At 50.5% G+C, this 23,609-nt stretch overlaps 1 protein-coding gene across 1 annotated transcript in view; it reads right to left on the reverse strand.

The window, feature by feature from the left end:
- Window positions 1–22,620, reverse strand: part of SH3PXD2B (SH3 and PX domains 2B) — a 76,955-nt gene extending 54,335 nt beyond the window's left edge. Inside the window, exon 1 of the mRNA XM_025043093.1 lies at window positions 22,597–22,620. Coding sequence (XP_024898861.1) covers window positions 22,597–22,605 — 9 coding nt within the window. The 5' untranslated portion in view covers window positions 22,606–22,620. The remainder of the gene's footprint in view (window positions 1–22,596) is intronic.
- Between the last annotated feature and the right edge of the window lie 989 nt (window positions 22,621–23,609).

The following is a 23,609-nucleotide window of genomic DNA, read 5'->3' on the forward strand; positions in this document are numbered from 1 at the left end:
CCTTGAGGACATTATGCTGAGTGACATAAGCCAGTTGCAAAAACACAAATACTGTATGATTCCATTCATATGAAGTACTTCGAGCCGTCAGTTCATGGAGGCATCAAGCAGAACGGTGGTCACCAGAGGCTGGTGGAGGAGGATAGGGAGTTAGTGTTTACTGAGTATGGAGTTTCAGTTTGGGACAATGAAGCAAAGCTCTGGAGATGGATGGTTGCTCAACAGTGTGAATGTGCTTATCACCACTGAAATGTACACTGACAAGTGGTCGAAATGGTAAAATTTGTTATGCAAACTTTATCACAATTTAAAAAAAAATAATAATTTTTAAAAGAAGCAGATTTTCCGCAGAGATTTACATAGTCCCTTGTCATGTTCCCCCAGAAATGACACTAAAACTTTCTTCATGGGACAGCCCTCGAAACACATGCTGTGTATCTGAGAAAGGATTTATATTCAGAATTTAGGGAAAAATTCTCAAAACTCAAGAGCAAGCAAACAAACGATCCAATTACAAGACGGACAAAATGTGTGAACAGACAAAATATGTGAACAGACACTTCGTCAGAGAGGATACACGGATGGCAAATAGGTACGGAAAGAAGCTCGACATCATCAGCCATTAGAGAAAGGCAAATTGAAGCCATGGTGATATCACCATGCACCTGTTAGAATAATTAAAATAAAAATACTGACAAAAGTACGTGCTGGGAAAAATGTGGGGCCCCAGGGACTCATACGCGGCCGGTGGGAAGCCGAGATGGCACAGCCACTCTGGAAAGGTCCTTGATGGACACCGAAGCTCTGGGTGAAAGGCTATTGGGGAACAGGAGAGTCACACGATGTGAAAGGTTATCACCCCGCAATTACATTCCCAGCAAAGGGAAAAATGTACTTTTTCAGTGGAGAGATCTGGTGGTCACAACTGTAACCAAGTTGTGACCTAGCATCACCAAGAGAGGGAGAACCAGACATCGTGTGGCCCCTGAGCTGATGCAATACGAAATATACAAAATCTTCTGGAAAGTACTGTTGCCAGGATGTTCAACCTGAATCTCAAGCCTCCTGACCTAAGTTCCACTTTATAGGAAATACAAGCGATAGAGGAATAAGCTAAATGACACCAGAAGGAAACAATCGGACAAATCCAGAATGTGGGCTGTTTTACATATCTACTGAGAGGGCATAGCTCAAAGGTTACTTCCTCCAGAAAGCCCTCCCTGACTGCTCCCTTCCCATCAATATTAGGTTGAGTCTCCCTGCTGCATGTCTCCTTGGCACCCATTTCCCCATCATGGTCAACTATACTTTACTGCAACTGCCTGAGTGTCTGCTTTCCCACTAGGCTCTAAGTTTCCTAAGAGAAGGGACCGTGCCTGCCTTGTTCACCCAGTGCTGTATGTCCAGCACCAAGCACAATGGAAAAACCTGTGCTTGGTAAATAAATGAGGAAGAAATCCAGACGCCAGGAGGTCAAGCCCTCACAGATGGGAGTGCCTATCCAAGGCAGGCCTGAGGTGTGTGGGAAGGGAAACTGGCTGTGTCTCTCAGGTCATCCCAGCCCCTGCCTGTCCTCTCTGGCCACTGTCCGGCTCCACCACAAGCCCCGCACCCCTGCCCAGAGCAGCAAGTCTCAGGGAGCAGCTGGGACACCCTCTCTCTGGGAATGAGGAAGCACAGAGACCACACTGATGTCTGACGGCCACGGAGCGTTCTTTCCTGCTCCGCCACAGGAAGCTTAGAACAGGAAATTAGTGACCATCAAAACCTCTTCTTACACAACCTCAGCAGCAGGGCCTACGTGATTCACAAAGGCCAGACTCTCCAGGCCCAAGTTTTCCACCTAGTGTCAGAAGTCCTGGGTTTCTTCACTTCCTGTAAGTCACTGAGGACACGGACTGGTGGCGACGGAAGGGCTACGGGGTGGGGTTGAGCTGTGCCGGGGTGTTTGGGGTAGAGGTGGGCATACAGCGGGGCCTTGGTCTCTCCCAAATCCCACAAGCCTGCAGGCCTGGGGAACACTTGCCACGTTTTCCTAGGAAAGGATGGAGGCTCAGAAGTGCAGTGACTGGCCTGAGGTCACAAGTTATGAAGTGCAGGGGACTCTGACTCAGGTTACTTCCAACACTGCCCACCTTGCTGCACTGGGGGGGTCATGCCTCTGCCCCAGCTGCTGGGCTAATGCTGGACCGGGGGCCAGTGGGGAGATGTGGTTCTCTGAACTGGTCTGAGTGCCTGCCGGGGGGCTGTGGAGTGCTGGGGCCTGCATTCTGCTTCCCTCTCGACTAGCTGTATGGTCTTGGGAAAGCGGCCTCACCTCTCTGCAACTCAGCTTCCTCCTCTGTTAAAAAACACGGATTATAACAGTATCCACCTCAGAGTTGGGGAGACAATTAAATGAGAACATGCATGCAGAGTGCTTAGCACGTGTCTGGCACCTGATAAATGTTCCACAAAGAGAAGTTATCATCATTATCATAATCACTGTGAACTAAACACAGGGACACAAAGCTGAGGGAGACCTTGTCTCTGCTCCCTGCCTCTACGGATGAGCCTTCCACAGCCACCCACTTGTCCCCACCACCACTGTCTCCCCAGGGCCTGCCTCTCTGGATGCGGAGGGATGGCCCCTCTGCAGCCCAACTCACCTAAGCATTCCTAGAGACACAGTATCATCTGGGGCACAGGTCCCCTAGCTCCTGGATGAGTCAGGGTCCTGCCCTCTCCCCATGGGTGTCTGTGGAGAAGGCACCCTCACCTCCCACCCTCAGCCTCCAGACTCAGCCTGAGCAGCGGGGGACTCCGTGTCTGGCCCCAAAGAAGCCGCTTTTCTTCAACTTAGACTGCTTTCAGAGGACAGAAAAGCAGCCCTCTGGCAGATACCAAGAGCTCATCTGCAGCCCCCGCACTTGAGGAACGCCACCTGTCCTGCCTGTCCCACGGCCACAGCTGACTGGCCCAGGGACAGCTGCCTGATCCAGGCCAGGCCCATCGGGTTCTCTCTCAGGAATCTGGACTCAGACCCGGGCATGTCGGTTCCACCCCGAGCCACCTCCACAGTCTGTGAGACATTTGGTCTGCAGAGAGGCAGGGAGAGCTCTGCCTGGCTCCTGCCAGAACTCCAGTTCTGCTTCCAGGGCCAGCCCGTCTGCTCATGGCTTCTATAATGCTCAGCAGGGAGCTGGGCCTTCCCGTTAACTCTCCTTTTGGTGTGCAGAGGGTTTTTGCGCAACTAAAAAAATTCTATGATATACAGGGGGGACATTCGGGCACTGTGTAGGTAAAAAGAAAAGGCTGATACCATGTAATCTCAGTCTCAGAAAAATTATACATTGTATATAAATGTAAATGTGTGCATGTATGTATCATCTGTGGTAGACACATTCTATAAAGTCACAATGAACACTGAGCGAACATTAGACCACTGCTTCTAGGGCAAATAGAGGGTTAGGGTCCTGTGAGCCCCTGGCCACAACACTTTTGAAAACCAATCAATACATACACAGCCTTGTGAGTTTCTGTTTAAGGACAACTCATTTAATGTATGTGGCTAAATTATTAACACTGAACTCATGGCCAATGGCACTATAACTCATGCTTGAATGAAGCTCATTTAACACACGTATTTTCTCCAAAAGGCACACCCCAGCCCTCCTCAGGTTAGGAACGGACAGCACTTCACCCTCTTTTCCCTTAGAAGGTCCCACCCAGCCCAACGGGGTGGAGGCTGCCAGTGCCTGGAGGGCTCCCATTAAGCACAGTGGGTCCCACTTCTAATTGACAACAGCCAAGGGGTCAGTTCATCCACAAATAAAGATTTAAACCCAAACAAAGCTTAGAGGCCCTTGCAAAATGCCAGGAGTCAGGCCTGGGCAAAGCTAAGCAATGGGCCACCCGAGGGTTCCACGCACCCCCAGCAGCCCTGGTTAAGTGACATGCCCTGTGCCTGCAGACCCACTGGCCCAGATCTCTGCCCGTGGCCACAGCCCCAGAATTCTACGGATACGCCCGTCCCCAGAGCCGGAGGATATGACACAGCTGCTGACTGAGGCCTCAAAAGCACTGTGATCTCACAAGCTTTCATCATGTGAACTTGAAAACATGAGAAGGTGTTTTTGCTCATGAATAAAATCTCTGAGGCTCAGGGGAATGTCTTCCAACCTCACTTTGCTTTGCAAATCTATGTCTTGGAGCTGAAATTCCCAGCTGGTATTAATTAGAAGGGGTAGGGCTGTCACACGGGTCACTCTTTAAGGTGGCCAGAGCTTTTGATTTTTGGAGAAGGTTTGGGAGGAGGGGTGGGAAAGGGTCTGGTCTGAAGGCTTTTCAAGGTGATAGTCTTTCCTTAATCACTGTGTCTCTAGGAATGCAAGAGCTGATTTTCAGTGATACGGGACTCAGCTCTGAAATGTAGGAATCTCACAGTGAGAAAGTCTCTGCCAGTCCCTCTGCACTCTGGCTGGCTCAGGAAGGTGCCAAGAATGGCTTTTCAACACCTTCTCCACCACTTGCTGGTCTCTTTTCTCGAAGAAAAGACAGAAGACCTCAGGGCAGGCAACACTAGCCGGGAAGGACTTTAACACATCGATTTTCTTTTTCCTTTGTATTTAGTTTCCTTCTATTTTTAGCAAGGGCTATTGGTTTTCCATGTATGGCAGGCAGCTCAAGTTTCCCTTTAAAAAATAATTTAAGTAAAAAAGTGAGACCATTTACAGAAAAATACCGAATTCAGAATATATAGCACAGCGTTTTGCAGAGCTGCCAAACGTGATGGTGCTGGGGGGAGGCTCGGGAAGGAGGGCGGTGCTTTTTGGTGGAATTCTTTGCCATTCTGACGCTGTCTGGACGTCTGTCATTTACAGGCCAATGAGCCCACAGCGTGTCTCGAATTGGAAGCCCTCTCCTGGCTGGTGGGCAGCCTGCGGTGACCTGGGAGATGGAAGAAAACATCTAAAGATGGGGCACAGTGGGGCTGGGGCTTTTTTCCTGCAGGGCCTGTGAGAAAAGACGGTCAGCAAGAGAGTTCTGGGATCCATTAGCAATGTCTGTCCTGGGCACCGGAGTGGCAGGATGTGTGTGCTCCATACCCTGCATCCCTGATCTAGATCAAGCCCTCCATTTTCCAAGTGGGGATGAGGAGGGGCTGAGAGGTGTGGTGATTTGTTCAGTTATATTCTCAGCTGTGAACTCTTTCTACTTCCACGACAGTGTCCACATTTCCTTGCGAGAGCCTCCTGCCCCTCTGGGCCTCCTGCACAATGACTGACCCAGATGCCTTTATATCTGGAGAGTTCTTCAACATGATTAGGCTGGCAGGCAAACTGGCCTGCGCAAAGCCCCAGAATCATGGTGAGGAGGCTGAGTCTCTGGGCTCCCTACCCTGGTTTCCACTAGGCAGAGCCACTTTGAGTTCTTCTCAAATGTAGAAGCAGCCTGCAGACCTGATCGTGGGTCCCCACCACCCCAAGGCGGCCATCAGTGGAGACTTCAGACCTGGCCTGGACTCCTCCATTGCCCACAGCCCTCCTTGGCCTCCACAGGCCGACAGCAGGGGGTCCTAAGACTTTAAAATATTTGCAAACCCTGCTTTAGAACACCGTTTCTTTTATAGTTGGAATTCTGAGGTCAGAGAGGGGAAGGAACTTGCTAAGGCCAAGCGGCAAGCAGGGAGGAGAGACGGAAGGAGACCTGAGGAATGGCAGAGCCCTTGTTAGGTGTTGGCAGGAAAAGTTCTCAGCAGCACACTGAGGGGCTAGGCTTCTGCTCACAGGCCACACCGTTTCTTAGCTCAGGACAACCAAAGCTATCCCATCCTGCAGCCAAAGCAATGTAAATACAACAGCGCATGGAGCCCTCAAGTAAGCAATAGTATAGTTTCAAGAGCCGGATGAGCCCACTTTCTGCAGAGGATGCTCCCAGGAACACATCAGAGGGTGCCCAGGTGTCTACAGACCTCGGTTAAAAAGAACTCTGAAAGATGGGTGCCATTCCGGTCAGGTCCCCACACTGGTTGGGTTTCTGGGTTGGCGGATCCTGGAGCAGCCTGGTAATGACTGGCTGGGCTCCAGATCACCTGACAATATGCTGCTCTGGCCCAAGGTGGAGGAGCACAGTCTGGGGGTCACGGGGGGTGGAGGTGGGGGTGGGAGGAGAGCTCGAGTTGCGAGCACCGGCCGCTAGATGGGCTTGGCAGGCTTCACTAATGGAAACATAGATCTGCTGCTCCCTAGGGAGCCCGCGGGCCCCCTTCGGTTCCAACCTGTCGGCTCTTCCCAGCTGTCGGCCCAGCATCTGGCCTACGTGGGTCGGCACTCCCAGCCTCGCCTGGAATCGAAGCTCCCTGCTCTGCTTGATTTCCCACCACCGCAGGCGGGCATCGCCGCCAGAAGTGCTGGAGAGCACGTGTGTGTCTTTCTACAGAAAGTTCATTAAACTTATTCTCAGAAAAAATGCTGCCCAGTGTCACGATGCCTTTGAGACCTCGGAGGGAATCGTGGGGATGTCACAGTGAGGCGGGGCTAAGGTGAGGGAGGGCCCCAGATGGAATCAGCCACGGTGCTGGGGAGGGGAGGTGATGCTGGTCCTGTGCTGGGCACTTGAGGACAGTCTGCAATACTCAAGAAATGCCTGCCGAGAAGGTGGGGCCACCCTCGGGGTAGAGGGGAGATCCGGGCCCAGAACAGTGCCCGAGCTCATGCATTTGGGAAGCGGGTGGCATTAGACTCAATCCCAGCCTCTTCAGCCTCTAGGGTCCCGTCACCTTCTCCCAGCTCCCCAAGGCCAGAGCTTTCCTGTCCCTACATCGGCATCAGGAACCACCAAGCTCAGGCGCCACAGCGAGTGACACAGTGGGGGTGGCCGGCTGCCAATTTTTGTTTCCAATCTTTTCAATTAAGTGAATGCTTGGAATGGGGCCCAAACACAAGTGCTTGTGCTATTAGGGCCAGACGAGCGCTGTGTTCTGACTGCTCCTCGTCCGTGGGGACACAGCGACTGAGCAGGTGGACCGTGGAACTGAGGGTCTCTGACTGCACCTGTGTGCAGAGGGGTGCCAGGCTGGGAGGTGGGAGGAAGGGGTGCTCTCTCCAAAGTGAAAATCTAATCGTGTCTCTGTCCTCCACTTGGAACACTTCAGCTCATTCATTCATTCATTCATTCATCCATTCCGCCGACGCAGAACACCTACTGTGCACCACGGCCCCCCCGCCTTCCCAAGGCTTGGGGATATGGCTGTAGACAAGGGAGACAGAAGCCCTGCCCCTCTGGAGCTTTCGGCCTGGTCAGGGAAGACAACGAAGGCACACAGTGGGGTTAGGGGACCTCCTCCCGCTCCAGCCCGGCTGGGCTCTCCCTCCCTCCCGTCCCTGCACACGCCACTGCTCTGGCGGGGACATCGCTTCCTTAGCGATGCTTCATTTCTCGAGTGTCAGCTTACGTGGCTCTCAGCACGCACTCCTCAGCACGCTGTTCTATTTAGGTGACTGTCACCCCACTCCCTTGGGAGCCCTCAAGGGGCAGGGGCCAGGTTTGTGGAGTCTGCTACAGTCTTCCCAGTGCCTGGTGACACTGGCTCTCGGGAAATGTCTGGTGGAAGACAAGCAGGCAGATGGACAAAAAGCCAAGACAGGGCCACACAGAAGTCGAGGTGACCTCATTCGAGGCTCTGTGTGTCTGGAGAGTAACAATGCTATCGAAATGGCTGAATGAACAGCTCCGCAGCCAAGGGTCCCAGAAACAGAACCGGCTTTGTGACAGAGGAGAATGCGGGCACGGGGCCTGACCCTGAGAGAGAAGTCCACATTTTATGTTCTCTAGGGCTTCTCTGAACAGGCAATGGAGAAACAGGACAGCCCAGGAGCAATTTCAACTCCAAGCGGAAGCATCATGCCCTTGCGTTAAGAGTCAGGCCCAGCCCCAGGAAATTCTTTGGGGGTGACGGAACTGTTATGCCTGCACCCCATGCCTGCCTGTGGTTCCAAGAGCCCACCCATGCATAAAAACTCATAGAATGCCAAACCAAAAAAGGGAATTTTCCTGCACACATGTAAATTAAGAATTATAAATAACAGTCACGCCTTAATGTCATTACAAAAAAAAAAAAAAGCCACTGACTTTGTAATTCATATTTTAGGCGCTGGCTTTGGAGTAGCTGGGTATGACTCTCAGCTCTATAGCATGAAGCTGCTGTGTGACTCTCCAGGTAACCTCACGGCTTTGAGCCCCCATTTTACCATCTGTAAAATGGGAGAGAATTAACAGTACCTACTTTCTAGGGTTGGCTGAGGATTAAATGAGCTAATGCACAACGGGTCCTCGGCACGATGCCCGACTCCAGGTAGCTGGCAGAGCTCTCGCTGATAAGCCCATTACAGAGATGAGGCACTGGAGGCTCTGGCAGAGTCTGTCTCCCCGGCCGACTCAGATCTTCTGAGGTAAGCTGTTAGCAGGCAGTCAAAAACATCACTCCGTGAAATCTGATCACAGCCCCCTCCTCGTGTGCCCCCACACACAGAGCTTCCCACCCTTGGGGCGGGAGTCTCATCCTGACAGCGGGCAGCAGGAACCGCTTCCAGGGCGGGCCGGGCCGAGCATCTCCATTCCTCTAGACCAGGATGCAGAACCAGTGGAAACACTCGCTGGTCCAAGCGTGCAGCTCCAGCCTGGGCCTCTGGCTGCCAGCACACGGCCTCGCACACATCTGGCCCAAAGCGGCATGGGGAACTTGCCAATGGCAAGCAGAGGCGCTGGCAGCTGGAGCCCAGGCTCGGCTGAAACCAACCTGAAGGCTAGCTTTCTAGGAAAGCCTCCAGGGCAGGCACGTAGGGCTTGTGGAGATCTCCAAGGCTGCCAGGTCTCCAAGGAGCCCAGGGCAACGCAGGAAACAGAGCTGAGAGATTTCGAGTCAGGGCTTCGCCTGTGTTAACAGGGCTGCCTAGAGAGAACTGGGCAGCCAACAAGAGCACCCACTATGTGCAAGGCATACAGGCAGGAGGGATAATTCTGCCAAATTAATGAAAAAGAATCAAAATGGACCACACTGATTGGGCTGATTGGGCACTACGCTAAGTACTTCATTTATGTTATGTCATGGAATCTGGAAACGCAGAAAGGGTAGCTAGCTCCTTACCCATGGTCACACAGCCAGCATACAACAGAGCCAAGATCTACCCCAGCTGTGACATGGTGGGAAAAGCCCAGATGGGTCTCAATTCACACCGAAAGGGCCCAGCACAGTGCCTGGCGCACGGTACGTACTCAAGAGAGATGTTAGTTGAATTCTCTCATAGGCTACAGGTCTCCTAAGAGGCATTTTATAGCTGCTGAGGGAGCACAAAGGTGACAGGGGCTCATTCTGTCGGTGGAGCTTGGAAAGGCTTACCAGATGAAGAAAAACAGTTGCTCTGGATCTTGAGGGATGGGTAGGAAGTTCTCCAGCTGAAGACCAACACCTAAGGAGCACCTGCTGCGGGATCCCCAGATTCTGCTCTCAGAAAACCCTACAGTCTGCGGCTTATTATCCATCCCATATCACAGCAGAGAAAACTGACGTTAAGTGAAGTTAGATCACCGGCCCAGAGCCACACAGCTGGTTAAGAAAGACACCAGAATTCGAACCCAAGTTTTTTGACTCTAGAATGCCTATGCCCAACCAAGAAAACAAATGAGTCATGTGGCCCATAAGCGGCTGTGATCATTTCCCACTTGCTTCCGAGAATGGCACAGCTCAGTTCGAATCCCGCCTTCACCACTTACCAGCCAGGTGACTTTGGGCAATAGCTCTGTTTTGCAAAGTGAATGAGGCCACACATGGGGAGCCAAGCACAGCACTGGGGAGCAGCAGGTACTTGATAATGTGTACATTCAATGAGCTCAGAAGCCAGTGCATGGCCCCAACCGCACTTACCACCCCCCACGGTGGTTCTCAAACCTAGTTGCTCAGGTACTTGGGGGTGCTGGTTAAAAAAAAGTTTTGACTCTAACCAGCCCAACGCACTGCCTGGGTTCAAACCCTGGCCCTGTGACTTCCTAGCGGCACAGACCTGGGCAAGTTCTATCTCAGCCTGTTTCCCCATCTGTGAAATGGGGGTGACAGTGGTACCTACCTCATGGGATGATGGTAAGGATCAGATGACTCAGTGCATGCAAGCCCTTAGCGTGGCATCTGACACATAGTAGCAGGGAGTACTCGGTAAAGGGTGGCTGTTACATCTCACCCCCACCTGAAGTCAGTGGAGACACAGAATGAAATGTGTGCAGAGGCCTGTCTAGTCTCGACCCTACTAGCCAGGGGTCACAAGACCCCAAAAGCCTGGCACCTTCTAAAACGAGGAGGTCAAATGGGCTTGGAAGGGACCTCCAAAGTGGAGCGGGGCTCAGTGAAGGAGATGGGGGCAAGGGCGACTGGGGACATGGAGGGGAGAGGACAAAGCAAGGAGCCCCGGCAGCTGGCTCTCGTCCTGGGTCCTTCCCCACCCTCCAGCTCCCGGCTCCTCCCAGGCCTTGTGCCACCTCCTCCCCACCTCCCCTGTGGCCACATCGCCTTGGCTCAGGCCCAGGCCCCCTCATTTTGAATGCCAGAGGCACCCTCCTCCAGGCTCTCCTGCCCCTCTGCTCAACCCAGCAGGGGTTCTTCTAAAACACGGCCTCTGACCTGATTCCCTTCCAATCCTGGCTACACTGCTTCCTTGAGCAAGATACTTAGGAGCCTCAGTTTCCCCATCTGTAAAATGGGGATGCTAATGATAGTATTACCTGTCTCTCAGGGATGCTGGGAGTATAAAAGGGGTGTCTGTAAGATGCTTGGTATAGTGGTGGCCCTAACCCCTTTCTATGGAAGCAGAACGGGTTCCTTAGGCCCAAAGCAAGCCCAGATTATTAGGTTGACCCAAGTGAAATAGTCATTTATACAAGTCAAAAATGGACAATTTCCTATGATCCAATCTAATAGCATCTGAGGGGATTAGAAGAGTCCATCTATGTCCACTGGCCTAGACTAAGAATTAGTTACTTTTCTCTTGAGTGTTTACTACATATCATGTACTGAAATGACGCCTCAGTCTACGGATGCAAAGGATACTGAGCTTCTGAGAGGTGCAAATCGCAAAACTAGAAAGTGACAAAGCCAAGACTTGCTGCCTCCCAAGCCTTGTGTAACCACTACGACACATTGCTGGGTCCAGTGCCAGCAGGAGGTCATCATGAGGAATCTGATTCTGTCTCAGAAGGATGTCAGCAGCCATCACCCTAGAATCACGGGAACTCAGGACTCAAAGGGACCAGGCAGTTATGGCTTCATTCACAGGACATACCTGGCACCTGTTCTGGGTCAGGCCCTGGACCGTGAGGGACTCAGGGCCTGGTGGGAGAGAAGGAGACAAGCCAACAGACAACTAGACCCAAGGTACGGGCATCACAATGGGGTTGCCCCACTGAACGCCTCAGCACCCAAGCCGGGTGCCCTGCCTGGGTGACAGGCAGGAGGAGGCCACGAAAGATGATCTTGGATACTGCCCCTCCCCTAAGTCCAGCCTGTCTTCCTGTCCCACTGGGCTTAAGGACATGGAGGGGGAGGAGAAAAGAACTAGATGAGAATATTGAGGGGCTAAGTTCTCAGACCCTGGGGGTGGCTACCTATTAGGGGTATCACCAGGGAAGTAGGGGGGCTATGTGCATCAGTGGGCTCCAAACTTTGTGCGGCCAAGGAGCCTCGTCTCCCACATGAAATCACAGGTGGTTCCCAAGGGTTCTGTGGGTTCCCTTGGCCACTTCTCCACCCACGCCCTGCTGGGCTCCTCATCTGGCAGAAGCCATTCCTCCAGCCCGTGTGTGGACTTTTCTGCCAGCTTCTCATGCTTCACACCCAAGTCAATGAGATAAGAAAAAAGGGAGCAAGGGGAGCAGGTACCCCTCCTTCTCCCTCCTGGAAGCTTTTCTGACTCGGCCATCCTGCACTGTCCTCTCCCCTCCAGAGAAACCTGGGGTAATATGTATAAATACAATACAATGTAACACAATGTCATTGTTCGCAACAAACAACCAACCAACCAACCAACCAACGACCACATGTACTTCCAGTCGGCTACTACACAGTTGCCATCCCGCAGTAAGGCCCAGGGAGATCAAGTAACTTCTTCAGCCCAGCTGGTAACAAACAAGCAGTCCGAGGTCTTAACACCTGCCCACGTTTCCACCACCAGAGGTGATGCTTTGGGCATATTTCTTCCCAGATCCTTTTTTTATACACTGAAGTATTTTTCGAAATTAAGATCACGTTGTATATGGGATTTTTCTTGTTTACTTGCGTTATACAGTATTTCTCCATTTCATTAAAAATTCCTTGAACAAACCATTTTTAAAGGATCCTTAACAGTCCACTGTAAGATTATCTATCGCTTATTTAATTGTGTCTCCAATGATAAACATTTAGGCTATTTTCCACATTGTTTTAATTACCGGGCTGCTGGATATCCAAATATGTAAATCTTCAGAGAAGACTGCTTTAAATCTTAGGGGCTGCATCCTGGGATAGTGCAGTTAGAGTGTATTTCTCAACATGTGGTCATTCTAGACTACTTGTCGTACCACCCAGGTGTCATATCATCTGGGGCTGCATATTAAAAATGCACATCACTGGTCAGGCAAGATGGTAAACACTAATTAGGTACCTATTTATTCAGCATTTCTATGTGCCAGGCCCTATTCTAGACCTTTCATATGAAATAACCCACAGTAGGTGCCATTATTCTCACTCACATTTTACAGATGAAGAAACTGAGGCACCGAGAAATTCAGTCACTTAAAGTCACACGCACTGCTGGTAACTGGCAGAGCCAGGTCAAACCCAGGCTTTCTGGCTTCCAAGCCCAAATTCTGAAGCTTCTACCCAGAAGGGTCATTTTTTTTCTTGGCCACAGACCCTCCAGGCAATCTGATGAAACCTACAGACCCTTTCCCAGAATGATTTAAAATGAATAAAGCACAGAGGATTCCAAATAAAACTAATTACATTGAATTGTAATTAAAATGTTTCAAAAAATAAAATTATAAATACATGTACTTTTATTAATTCGATAACAAAATCTAGAGGTGGGTCAAATAACACCACAATTCTGAAGTAGTGATGAATGTAAATGATCCAATGAGGTCTATGCAACAACCGTGAAGAGTTGCATGAAGAGATTAGTGAATTTCTACTGGTGACAAAGTCATGGGTGTCACTCATATCACTGAGAGTTGTTGCCTTCGTTTATAATGAAGATAATGCCAAATTACTGATGGAGGTTGGAATAAAAGTATACTTTTCTCCCTTCCAAGTTCAAGGACCCTCTGAATTCTACTCATATGAGGAAGACCTCTGCTAGTCAGCTTTCCCCATGCCGGAACACCCATCCCCTTTGGCCCCAGTTCAAAGCACACTGCTCTGTCCCAGCAGGGAATAAGCCTCAGACCAGGCCTCAGACCCCTGCCCTGTCCCCACAGCCCCATGCCAGGCCCCATCATGGCAATTATGGTATGGTGACATGTTCCAAAAAGATGGTGACCTCTATGAGGACAAAGGCTTCCTGGTCATCTCAGCCTCTCTCCTGCTCAGGGCCAGGCCTGGCCCAGGACAGACCATAAACCCACATCTGTGCAACTGACTGGCAGCCAAAGGTGGCCCGAAGCCACAGACTGCTGATTCACACCTTGGCTGGGGAGGAGGAAACGATGACGCCACCTCGTGGGTTCCTAGCTTTCTTTGCCAGAGCAGTAAGCAGGGGGTCCATGCAATTCTGCTTAATTAAGCAGAATACAAAATATTATCCTTGTGTGCTTTAAGGGAATGTTTCCCTTGGAGTCTGGGGTGAGCTGACTGTACCCTATTTATAGTCGACGACAGGCAGCAGAACTGATTTGATCCTGGGCAAATTACTTCACCTTTCTAAGCCTCAGTCTCCATCCACACTTGTGAAATAGACTAGTAACAGTACCCAGGTAGCAGACATCTATTGTTTTTGCCTGACAGGCTCCATTTCCCCTTCTTCTAGCAAGAGCACCCTGAATCTCTTACAAAGACCATTCCTCCTCCCAGTGCCTGGACTGTCTGCCACAACATCCTGCCCTCGCCTGGCCCGGGGGTGGTCAGATGACCTGGCAGGGCCAGTCAGATTTGCTCTTCCTAGAACGGAACTCCTCTGTGAGCAGCCATAAGAACTGGGGCATGGAGTGGCCGCCTGCCTCTGCTGATGCTCGGATGCCCCCTGGCACTTCCTATGCCCTGAATGGCACCCAGGTCCATTCAGTGACTGGGTGCTGAGTTTCCCCTTGATTCTGTCTTTCCAACACATTCCCTTTGGCTTAAGTTAGCTGGGTCCGTTTCTGTCACTTGCAACCCAAGAATCCTAACGAATACTCCTTATTTCACAGAGCTGCTGAGTGGGTTCAGTGACATGCATGAGAAGCCTTGAGCACATAATAAGCATACAGATAAAGGACAGCTATTCAATCATACTAATTTAAAAATTATTATTAAGCCTTGAGAAGAAAACTAGTCTAGAGTAATTTAATCCCTCCTAAATTTCAGAACCCCTACTTGCTTTCACAGTTTCGTCTTATATTCCCCGACCTTCTCGCCCTCTCTAACGTCATCGTCTCTGTCTGCACACAGCCCTCTGGACAGGTGCTCTCTCTCTCTCCCTCCAGCCTCTCAAGTTTGTCTGTGCTCTGCCCCCTCCACTTTCCTGTGAAAGGCCTTTTTATCCATCCATCAAGCTAGGGGAGCACCCCTGAGTCCCAGCTCCCCCCAACTACTCCACTGACTTTCACCTTGGACACCTCTGGTCCTGAGCTTGGCTCCCAGCCCTTGTGCACTGGGGCCATGGTCTTCCTGAGGGTGGGGTCCACACCTTGTATTCTGTGGTTCTTGGCCCAGTCAGGAGCCTCTAGATCCTTCTGGTCCCCACCTACCTGTCAAACTTCACCTCTAGCACTCAAATCTCTCCTTTTTTCAAACTCGCCTCATGCCAAGATTTGTACTTCTCTACCCTCCTGTTCTGCCTGACATTCCTTCACCCTTCTCCACTTGCCAACATCCGTCCCATGCTTTGTAATCCACGCTTTGTAAACCTCTGCTGTGCTGCTTTATCCAAGTCCTACTTCCCAGAACCCAAGGGCAACCCTGAGCCCTGGGCTAGCCAGAGAGAGGCTGCAGAGGGCTCTGTCCGCAGGCACAGGAGAGATGTGCCTCTGGTCCCTTCTTCCTCTCCTCGTTGAAGGCCCTGGGCATGGGCTCACCGCCACCTTCAGGCCTGCATCTGGGCCACCAAGTATGGGGAGAGAATGCCCTGCCTCTGGAGAATGGGGCAAGGGATCGATGACTTGTGGCAAAACTCAGGCCTGTGGGTTCAAGAAAGAGGCAAAGTCCCAGAGGAGTGAGCCGCACCAGCCCCTGCCCGCTGGCCTGCTGTGGGAAACACTGAGCCTCCTGAGTCTATCCCATCAGCCAGTTCCCATGTAACGGCAGGGGCAGGGATGCCAGTTCCACCCAGGGTCTGGCTGACCCCACCACAGGGCCCCAGCTTTTGGACATTACCCCAGGCCAGGAAGCTCCAAGGACAAATGTCCCAGCCGAACCCTCCCCCAGGCATTCAGCACAAAAGCTCATTTAATTTCTCCAGCAAAGCCACCTACTTGCCAGAGGAGAAGGCTCAGGGCCAACAGTGAGTGAATGACAGGATCAGACCAGAACCCAGTCTGAGTGCAGAGGCCACACTGGCAAGTCTCCTACCATGTGGCCTTCTTAATAAGCCTGTCTTCTCTCCTTCAGTCGAGGTGGGTGATCACGGCCCACCGCTTGCACTCATCAGGCTGACAGGACACTTGGCCTGTCTTGCAGCTTCAGTGACCCACAGCTGGCCCTCATCTCCAAGGAGGAGAAAACTGAGCCACGCGAAGCCAGACCAGTCCCCTGACCACAGCCCTTTCTCCGAGGAAAAAAGCACGCACCCTTTGCGACCAAGACGTGAGCGTCTTAGACAAGAAGTACAGTGAGTGCTGTGGTTCCCCAGTCCTTGTCTGGCAGTGTGATAACTGTGCTGCCTGCTGACTCCCTTGCACCTCGGGGCGAGTGACAAATAGGTGCATGACACACCCCAGGGAGTGGGCTGCGGGGCACAGCTCCAACCTGGATGACCTATCTGGTGCTCCTGTGACCCTGGAGTGAAGACCAAAGAAATCGGGTCTGCAATTCTTTCCAACCCTGAGCTACAAGCACTATGAGACGAGGGCCTGGACCCGCTCAGCAAGGAGCACGTTGACTAGAAAAGCATTTGTTCAGGCCTTCCCTTGCGATATTTTAAACTCATCTCTTTCCACTTCTTAGGCTCTGGGACTAGAAACCCACATCCAGAGACCTCCCTCTGCGGCAGGATGGAGGACGAGCCTCGGAGGCTGGCGCCTACCTAGGGAGGACAGGCCCTCTGGGGAGCTGGAGGATCCCACAGCTTCAGGACGGACCAGGGCAGGGGGACGTGGAACCTGGCTGGAGCTGCCACGGCCTGGCACTGCTTCTTGTTTAAAATGAGCATTTGATGCTTTTTTAATTTTACTAAAAACAGGAATGTGTTTACTGAAGAATGTGTTTACTGAAAAACAGAAAAGTGCAGATAAGCAAAAACAAAAGTGACACGTATATTTATCAGTTATTTTTACTAAAAACAGGAATGTGTTTACTGAAGAATATTTGAAAAACAGAAAAGTGCAGACGAGCAAAAACAAAAGTGACACGTATATTTATCAGTTATAGTTCTGTGCTCACAGACACACATTTTCATCCTTAATTTGTAATCAGGTGGGAATCTGCCTGTTATTTTACAACCAAGCTTTTCCTATTTCGTATTCCCATGACAGAAGACGGAATACATTTTTACCATTTTGATGGTATTCTAGCACATAGCTACAGTATGTTTTATCTTGTTCTCTACCGATGGGCATTTATGTGGTTATTAACTTTCTATTATCATAATGGATATGACGTTTGTACACTACGTTAGTGAACTATGTACACTATTTCGAGATACTATATTAGGATAGCTCATAGTTATTGAGCCCTTATTATATGCTAGGCTCATTTAATCCTTACAACCCTACGAAACGGAAACTGTTATTCACATTTTACAGATGAGGAAACTGAGGTCCAGAGAAGGTAATTTGTCTGAGGTCACAATGGATGGCAGCAGGGCAGGGATTTGAAGCCAGGCTGTTTGGCGTACTTTCTCTGCTTACCAGAAGCATGGAATGGCACAGATTTAAAGTTTGAACTAAAGTGACATTTAAGTAATCTGAAGATATGAAAGCTCCACCCGCTTTGATCTCGAGACAACTGCAGGAGACCAGAGTGGAAGACAAGGCTGGGACATCGGCTACTGAGGACGACATGTGAGGTGGGGTGAGAGGCCTGGCTCCCTGCACCCAGGGGCCAGAGGGATGAGGATGGCACAGCGTGGCTGATGAGGCCCATTGTTTTTCAATCACAAGAAAGCAAGGATCATTTTTTTAGAAAATCTACGCGAGGGGCCTTAACACCTACTCAGTGCACCACCTCTGTGTGACACGCACAGAGCGCAGGGCGACAGACACATCTGGAGAGCAGGTAGACAGGCTCTGCCTTGCTCAGGGGCCTGTCTCAGTGACAGCAGCATGTCCAGGGTGGGGCAGGCATCCCAGACATAAATACTTCAGAACGAGAGAGCGTGGAAAACATGTAGCATGTCCGCAGGGCGGCCAGCAGGAAAGAGGCAGAGATTTGGGTTATGGCTATTGTTGTCATTAATATTTTCATGACTACCACTGACGGAGGGTCTTTTGCACAGGAGGCATCAGCCTCAGTGTTGGGTGACACAAGTTAATCTTCACAACTGCCCTATAACTTATAGGTAAGCACTATGACTACCCCCACTTTACGCAGACCCTCGGGTAGCTTGTCTGCAAGGGCACCCAGCTCAGGAGGGCTTGACGATGATTTGAAGCCAGGTCTTTTCACTTTGAAGGTCATGGTGGGTCCTAGGAATGGTGCTAGTCACTGGCATTCGCTACCCCCATCCCCTGGCAGCGGGAAGGACGGAGCAGACTGAGCGCATGTAATCAAAGCAGTGCACAGTAGTCTTAGAAGGAAGACACCGTACTCAGGTCAGAGACTCAGGCACTAAGGCTGCGGGCCGTGTGAATTGCCCCAGGCCATGCAGAATTTGAACCAGATATGCTTGTCTTTGATGCCCAAGTTCTTTCCACTCAAGTTTGCTACCCTGCCCTGCATGTTTCTGCAAAAAGGGGTACCAGGGATGGCTGGAGGGAGGCAGGAGAACAGAATGCAGCTCAGCTGGGCAGCAGATTCACACTGTTCCAGACCACTGAGCTCGCCAGCCAGAGGCCTCCCATAGACCTGCAAATCTCGGCCTCTCAGAACAGTGAGCCCTGGGCTCTCACAGCCTGTTAAACAGAGGAGGGAGGTTTCAAGGTTGGCACAGACGCTGCCGAACCATCATTCTAGGGGCATGATCAACCCAGAGCTCCCCTGGAGTGAGAATGACTAAGGGCTGGTGGAAGCTGAGGGAATGAGAAATGAGGGAAGGTCCAGGATGGGGAAACCGGAGCCCAGAAACTTAAGTGACCCACCCAAAGTCACTTGGCTCGGTGTGGGATCCCAGGGCTGCTGCCAGACACGCAGGCATCTGGCTCAACCTCATGCTGCCACTCCTTGCTGTGTGACTTCAGGCAGTGTCTCCACCTCTCTGAGCCTCTGGTCTCAAGGGGGAAAATAGAAAAGCCAATGTAATGATCTGAAGGATTAGGGAACTGAATGTGTAAATCAATCATGAAGATTACTAGAAGACAACCCAATATACCAAAAAAATGGAGCAAAAGATAAAGTGGGCAATTCGCAGAAAACTCAAATGGCCAATAAAGGTATGAAAAGCAAACAGCACCATGAGATACTATTCTGCACCCCACGGATTGGCAAAAACTAAAAAGTCTGACAATCTGGAGTGCTAGCAAGAACACCGAACAAAGGGACCCACAGACGCTGCTCCCACAGACACAGATGTCAATGGAAATGTGAAAACGCGCAAACCCCAGGACTTGGCAATCTCACTTATCGTATATGTGTAAGGAAGCAGCTCCATGAAAGCAAACTGCTGAGAACACCTGAGAAGTTCCCGATAGGAGTTCAAATAAATAGGGATAAATTCATAAGTGGAGTATTAAAAACATCAGTTCAATTGAACTGGAGTCATAGTATCGGCATAGATCTCAAAAGTGTAATGCTTTTATATAGTTTTAAAACATTCACTACAAGATTTGGGGGAGTGTTAAAAAGGTAAAAACATTAAAAGGTGCATGGGGCTGGCGGGGAGAGGGGCCTGATCGAAAACAGGCACAAGGGATCTCTATTGGGGCGTGATGGAAATGTTATAAACTGGACTGTAGTGGCGGCTGCATAGCTCTATAAATTTACTTTAAAAAGCAGCAAACTACACTTACAATGGGAGAATTTTACAGTATGGAAATTATACCTCAGTAAAGCTGTTAAAGAAAAAAAATCCTATCTAATAGATATAATCGTCTATTTTTTTTAAGTGTATGAGAATGATAAACATCAAAGGCAGGATACTGGTTTTCTTGGGGAGAGGTGGGGGGTGTTAGGGAGGGTACTTAGGGGGCTTTGCACCTGCAGTGTTTTGTTACTTAAAAAATAAAAATGATCTGACACAAATAAGGCAAAATGTAAAGATCTGACAGCTGGATGATGGATAGGTATTTATTTTATTCTATGTATCCATATATTTGACAGTGTTTCAATATAATTTTTAAAAGTATCTATTTTAAAGGGCTATTGGGACGACAAAATACACAGAGAGCTTAATCCAGTGCCTGTCCCACAGGGACTGATCAGATTTCAGCTTTCATGAATATGGCTGCTCCCTCTTAACATCTCAAGATCTCAAGACAGAGCAAGCCAGCTTCCTGGCCCCTGATGACGAAGCCTCTTCTAAACCAGCTTCTTCTGTACATTCCACTCTAGTGCAAGAAATGTGGTGACCCACATAAAACCCACGAAATCTACAAGGGGCACTTCTTCCTCCCCTTAAGCCAAAAGATAATAACCCAACCGGGGGTGGGGGGGGGGGTCCTCCCAAGGTGTCATACTTGAAAGTCCCCCTCCATTCATTCAGAGAAAAGCCTGGCTCTGGGACAGGAAAGGTGCTGGCAGAGAGAAGCAGCGGCCCCCAAAGTTCACCTCCTTGCCTCCAACAGAGGGCGGCGGCTCCAGAGGAATCTTCTTCAAATAATAATATCACCGATATTGCAATCAACAATAATCCTTCCAAACCACTGAATTTCAGAGGCCCTGGGAGCTTGTGCCTCTGTATTCTTCAGACCTGGCCTGCAGCTCTACCCACAGGTGAATGAGGCTGGGGGCAGGGCATGGAGAAGATGCCACCCTGATGATGGAGAAGATGCCATCTCAGGTGGAACAGGTGGCCCAGCCCTGATGGGCAGCCCCAAGCTCCAGGTGCATTTCTCCAAAGTTATTTACAGCACCTGTGACCTGTTCCCTCCAAGGCAAGTTAGTGATGAGCAGGAGGTGGCTGAGCTAGCTGCAAATTTGGAGAAGCCTAGAGGAGAATTAGAGGTCTTGGTAACTGGAACTCTCTGTAATTGATTCATATATCCTAATGCAGTGGTTGAAGGTAGGAATGTGTATGATTTTGCCCCTACCCTCTACCCTGGGGACACATCTGGAGACATTTTTGGTTTTAACAGCTGGAGAGAGGGATGCTACTGGCATCAAGTGAGTAGATGCGAGAGATGCTGCTAAACATTCTACAAAGCACAAGACAGCTCCCACGACAAAGAATGATCTGGCCCAAAATGTCAGTAGTGTTGAGGACGAGAAATTCTGCCTGAGAGGCAAGTAGCAGTGTTTACAATGTGTAGACTATAGAAGCTGGAGCCAAGAAAGGTAAATCGACTAGCCCAAAGTCACACAGCAGGAAGTGGCAGAGCCCAGGACTGTCCACCTCCTCTGCTCACGGTCACTCTTCAGGATGGCTGGGCCAGGTTCAGAAAAGAGAATACCAAATAGAATGAAAGTCCAGACTGATGCCAACAGCTGATTCCATGCTCATTCCTTCCAGTGTAGTGGGAAGGGTATGGCTTGAGAACGGGAGTGGGGGTTGCTGGCAGTTTCTGGTGGGTTCAGATCACCTGCCATCACAGCACTAAATCTGCTCTGTTCCTGTGGATGACTCAGACTTCAGTTCAACCCATTGCCCCTCTTCATCTGAGGAACCCAAAGGGCTGACTAGAAAGAAGCGGCGGGGGGAGGGGGAGCACTGAATCACAAGAGTAACTAAACCCACACGTGGAAAAACAAGTTCTTGGTGAAATCCCTCCCCATGTGACTACAGCACATTCCAAATCAAAGAAACATGGACACCAGGGGCAGGGAGGCAGGCATCTAACGGTTATGAAAAGCCAATACTGCCAGTCACTCGGTCCCTCCCTGAAGGAAGTGGGCGCCCTTACCTCCAGCTGACGGATGAGGAAACCAAGGCTCACAGAGGCCACTCAGCTGCTAAGTTGTGAGGCCAAGATCTGAACCCAAATCCATATTTGAACATTTAGAGATTTCTCTCAAGGGGCCCCAAAAGGTGGTTGAAAGCTTAGAAAAAAGCCCCTCGAAGCTGTACAACCTTCAAAAAACAAACAAACAAACAAACAAAAAAACCAGTGGTTGAAAGCTTAGAAAAAAGCCCCTCGAAACTGTAGAACCTTCAAAAAAAAAAAAAAACTTACAGGGAAAGACCCCACTAAACAGAGAATAAAAAGCCTCAGGGTAGTGACAAATGACAGCAGGCTACCTGGTTTTTCAGGAGACTTTGCTTAGGGAAACTCTGAGGGTATGGGATCTGGGAAGTGATGTGGTCTGGTGGAACACCACTTTTGGGGTCCAACAGACTTGAACTTTCAGCCCTGCTCTGCTCCTGTCTGTGACCCCAGGCACTGGACCTCATCTTTCTGAGCCTTAGTTTTCTTGTCTGTCAAGTGGGCTCAAGAACCTCTGCCTGAGAGGACTCTGATAGCAGAGAACGGGCGAGAGGGACCGGAGGAAGGTGCCAGTTCTTGGTGGCTGTATCTATCCTGGTTTTGCCAGCTCACAGATCTGGTGGGAGGCAGCATGGAGCCTTTCAGACTTCCTCCTGTTGCCATGTCTGTGAAACTGCCTCATACCAAAGAGGCAACTCAGTTACACACTCAACAGGCTCAAACAAGAAACCAAGATTTGGCAGCATTTGAAACAGTTCACACACACACACACACACACACACACACACACGGAAGAAAAGAAGATAATTTAGCTCAGTTCTGGAATCAAGGAAAACTTCACTCTATTTAAAGATGCCACAGGTCTGGGAAATAGTTTCCCACCGCCTGGCTAAGGGCTGAATAACCAGCTGCCCAGCCAATAACAATAGACGCACACAGCACACCCCTTCTGATCGAGTGCAGAGTGGACTCCGGCCATCTCCTTTCAGAATTTTACAGGCTACTTACAGAGGGCATGGAGATCTGATTTATAAGAATGAGCCTCTTAAGGAAATAGATCCAAAGACGCCTTGCAGGGAGGCCAAGGAGCTGAATTTCGCCAGCCAACGCCCTCTGCTATTCATTGTTCTACACTTCTTTGTTAGAATTTTTTCCCTCCCTCTTGCTGTTTTTTTCCTTCCTAGTGAACTTCTCTGCAGCTAGGCGCTGCTACTGCCCCCTTCTCACCACCAGAGACACCATAGCCCCCCTTCCCTCCAATAGGGAGGCTTTGCCAAGGCCTCACCTGGGCCCAACATCCGACGGCCCCATTATCCCTCCACCCAAAACCCCTCAGTTGGTCCCAGGGCCCTCTGAACCGCCAGATTCAGTTCCCAGGCTGCTGTGGAAGCCATCTCCCACCTGCGGGTCAGGTACACCTCCAGAGTCAGGGGAGGCCTGACCGCAGCTCCACCTTCTGGAAACGTGCAGCCTTAATTATTGAGCCTCAGCCTTCCCATCTGCAAAATGAAGCCACTGGCCCGTTTTCTCAAGTCCTTGCCAGCTTGAAAACAAGATTCCCATTTCACAGAGGGAGATACCGGGATAAAACTCCAGGACGTTTTAAAACAGAAGTTATGGGAGAGAGGAGCAGGAGCTGTTTTTTTTTTTTTTTTTTTTTAACCTTTTCAAGGGGCTGGCACGCAAAGGATCCATTCTCATACAGCTCCATCGCTCAGGCTAGCCCCTCCAAAAGAACGGGGCCGAACTTGGCGGGGCTACCTGTGGCTGGTCACCGCGGGCCCGAGTGCCTCTGGACCAGGAGGGTAGGCTCGGCGGCCTGAGAACTAGCCCTTCTGTCTGTCTGTGTCTGTCTGTCTGTCTGTCTCTGTTCCCTATGCCGGCTGGGGCCAGACTTTTCCACGGGTCGGGGAAGACGGGAGCGGGGGGTGGGGACCAGGAGAGGACAGAAAGGATTCGAGAAGCGGCAGAGAGGCGAATGGGGGGCGAGGAGGTGGGACGGGAAGGAGGAGGACGGGGCA

The sequence above is a fragment of the Pteropus alecto genome, unplaced genomic scaffold, assembly GCF_000325575.1.
Source record: "Pteropus alecto unplaced genomic scaffold, ASM32557v1 scaffold40, whole genome shotgun sequence".
NCBI classification, from domain to species: Eukaryota; Metazoa; Chordata; class Mammalia; order Chiroptera; family Pteropodidae; genus Pteropus; species Pteropus alecto.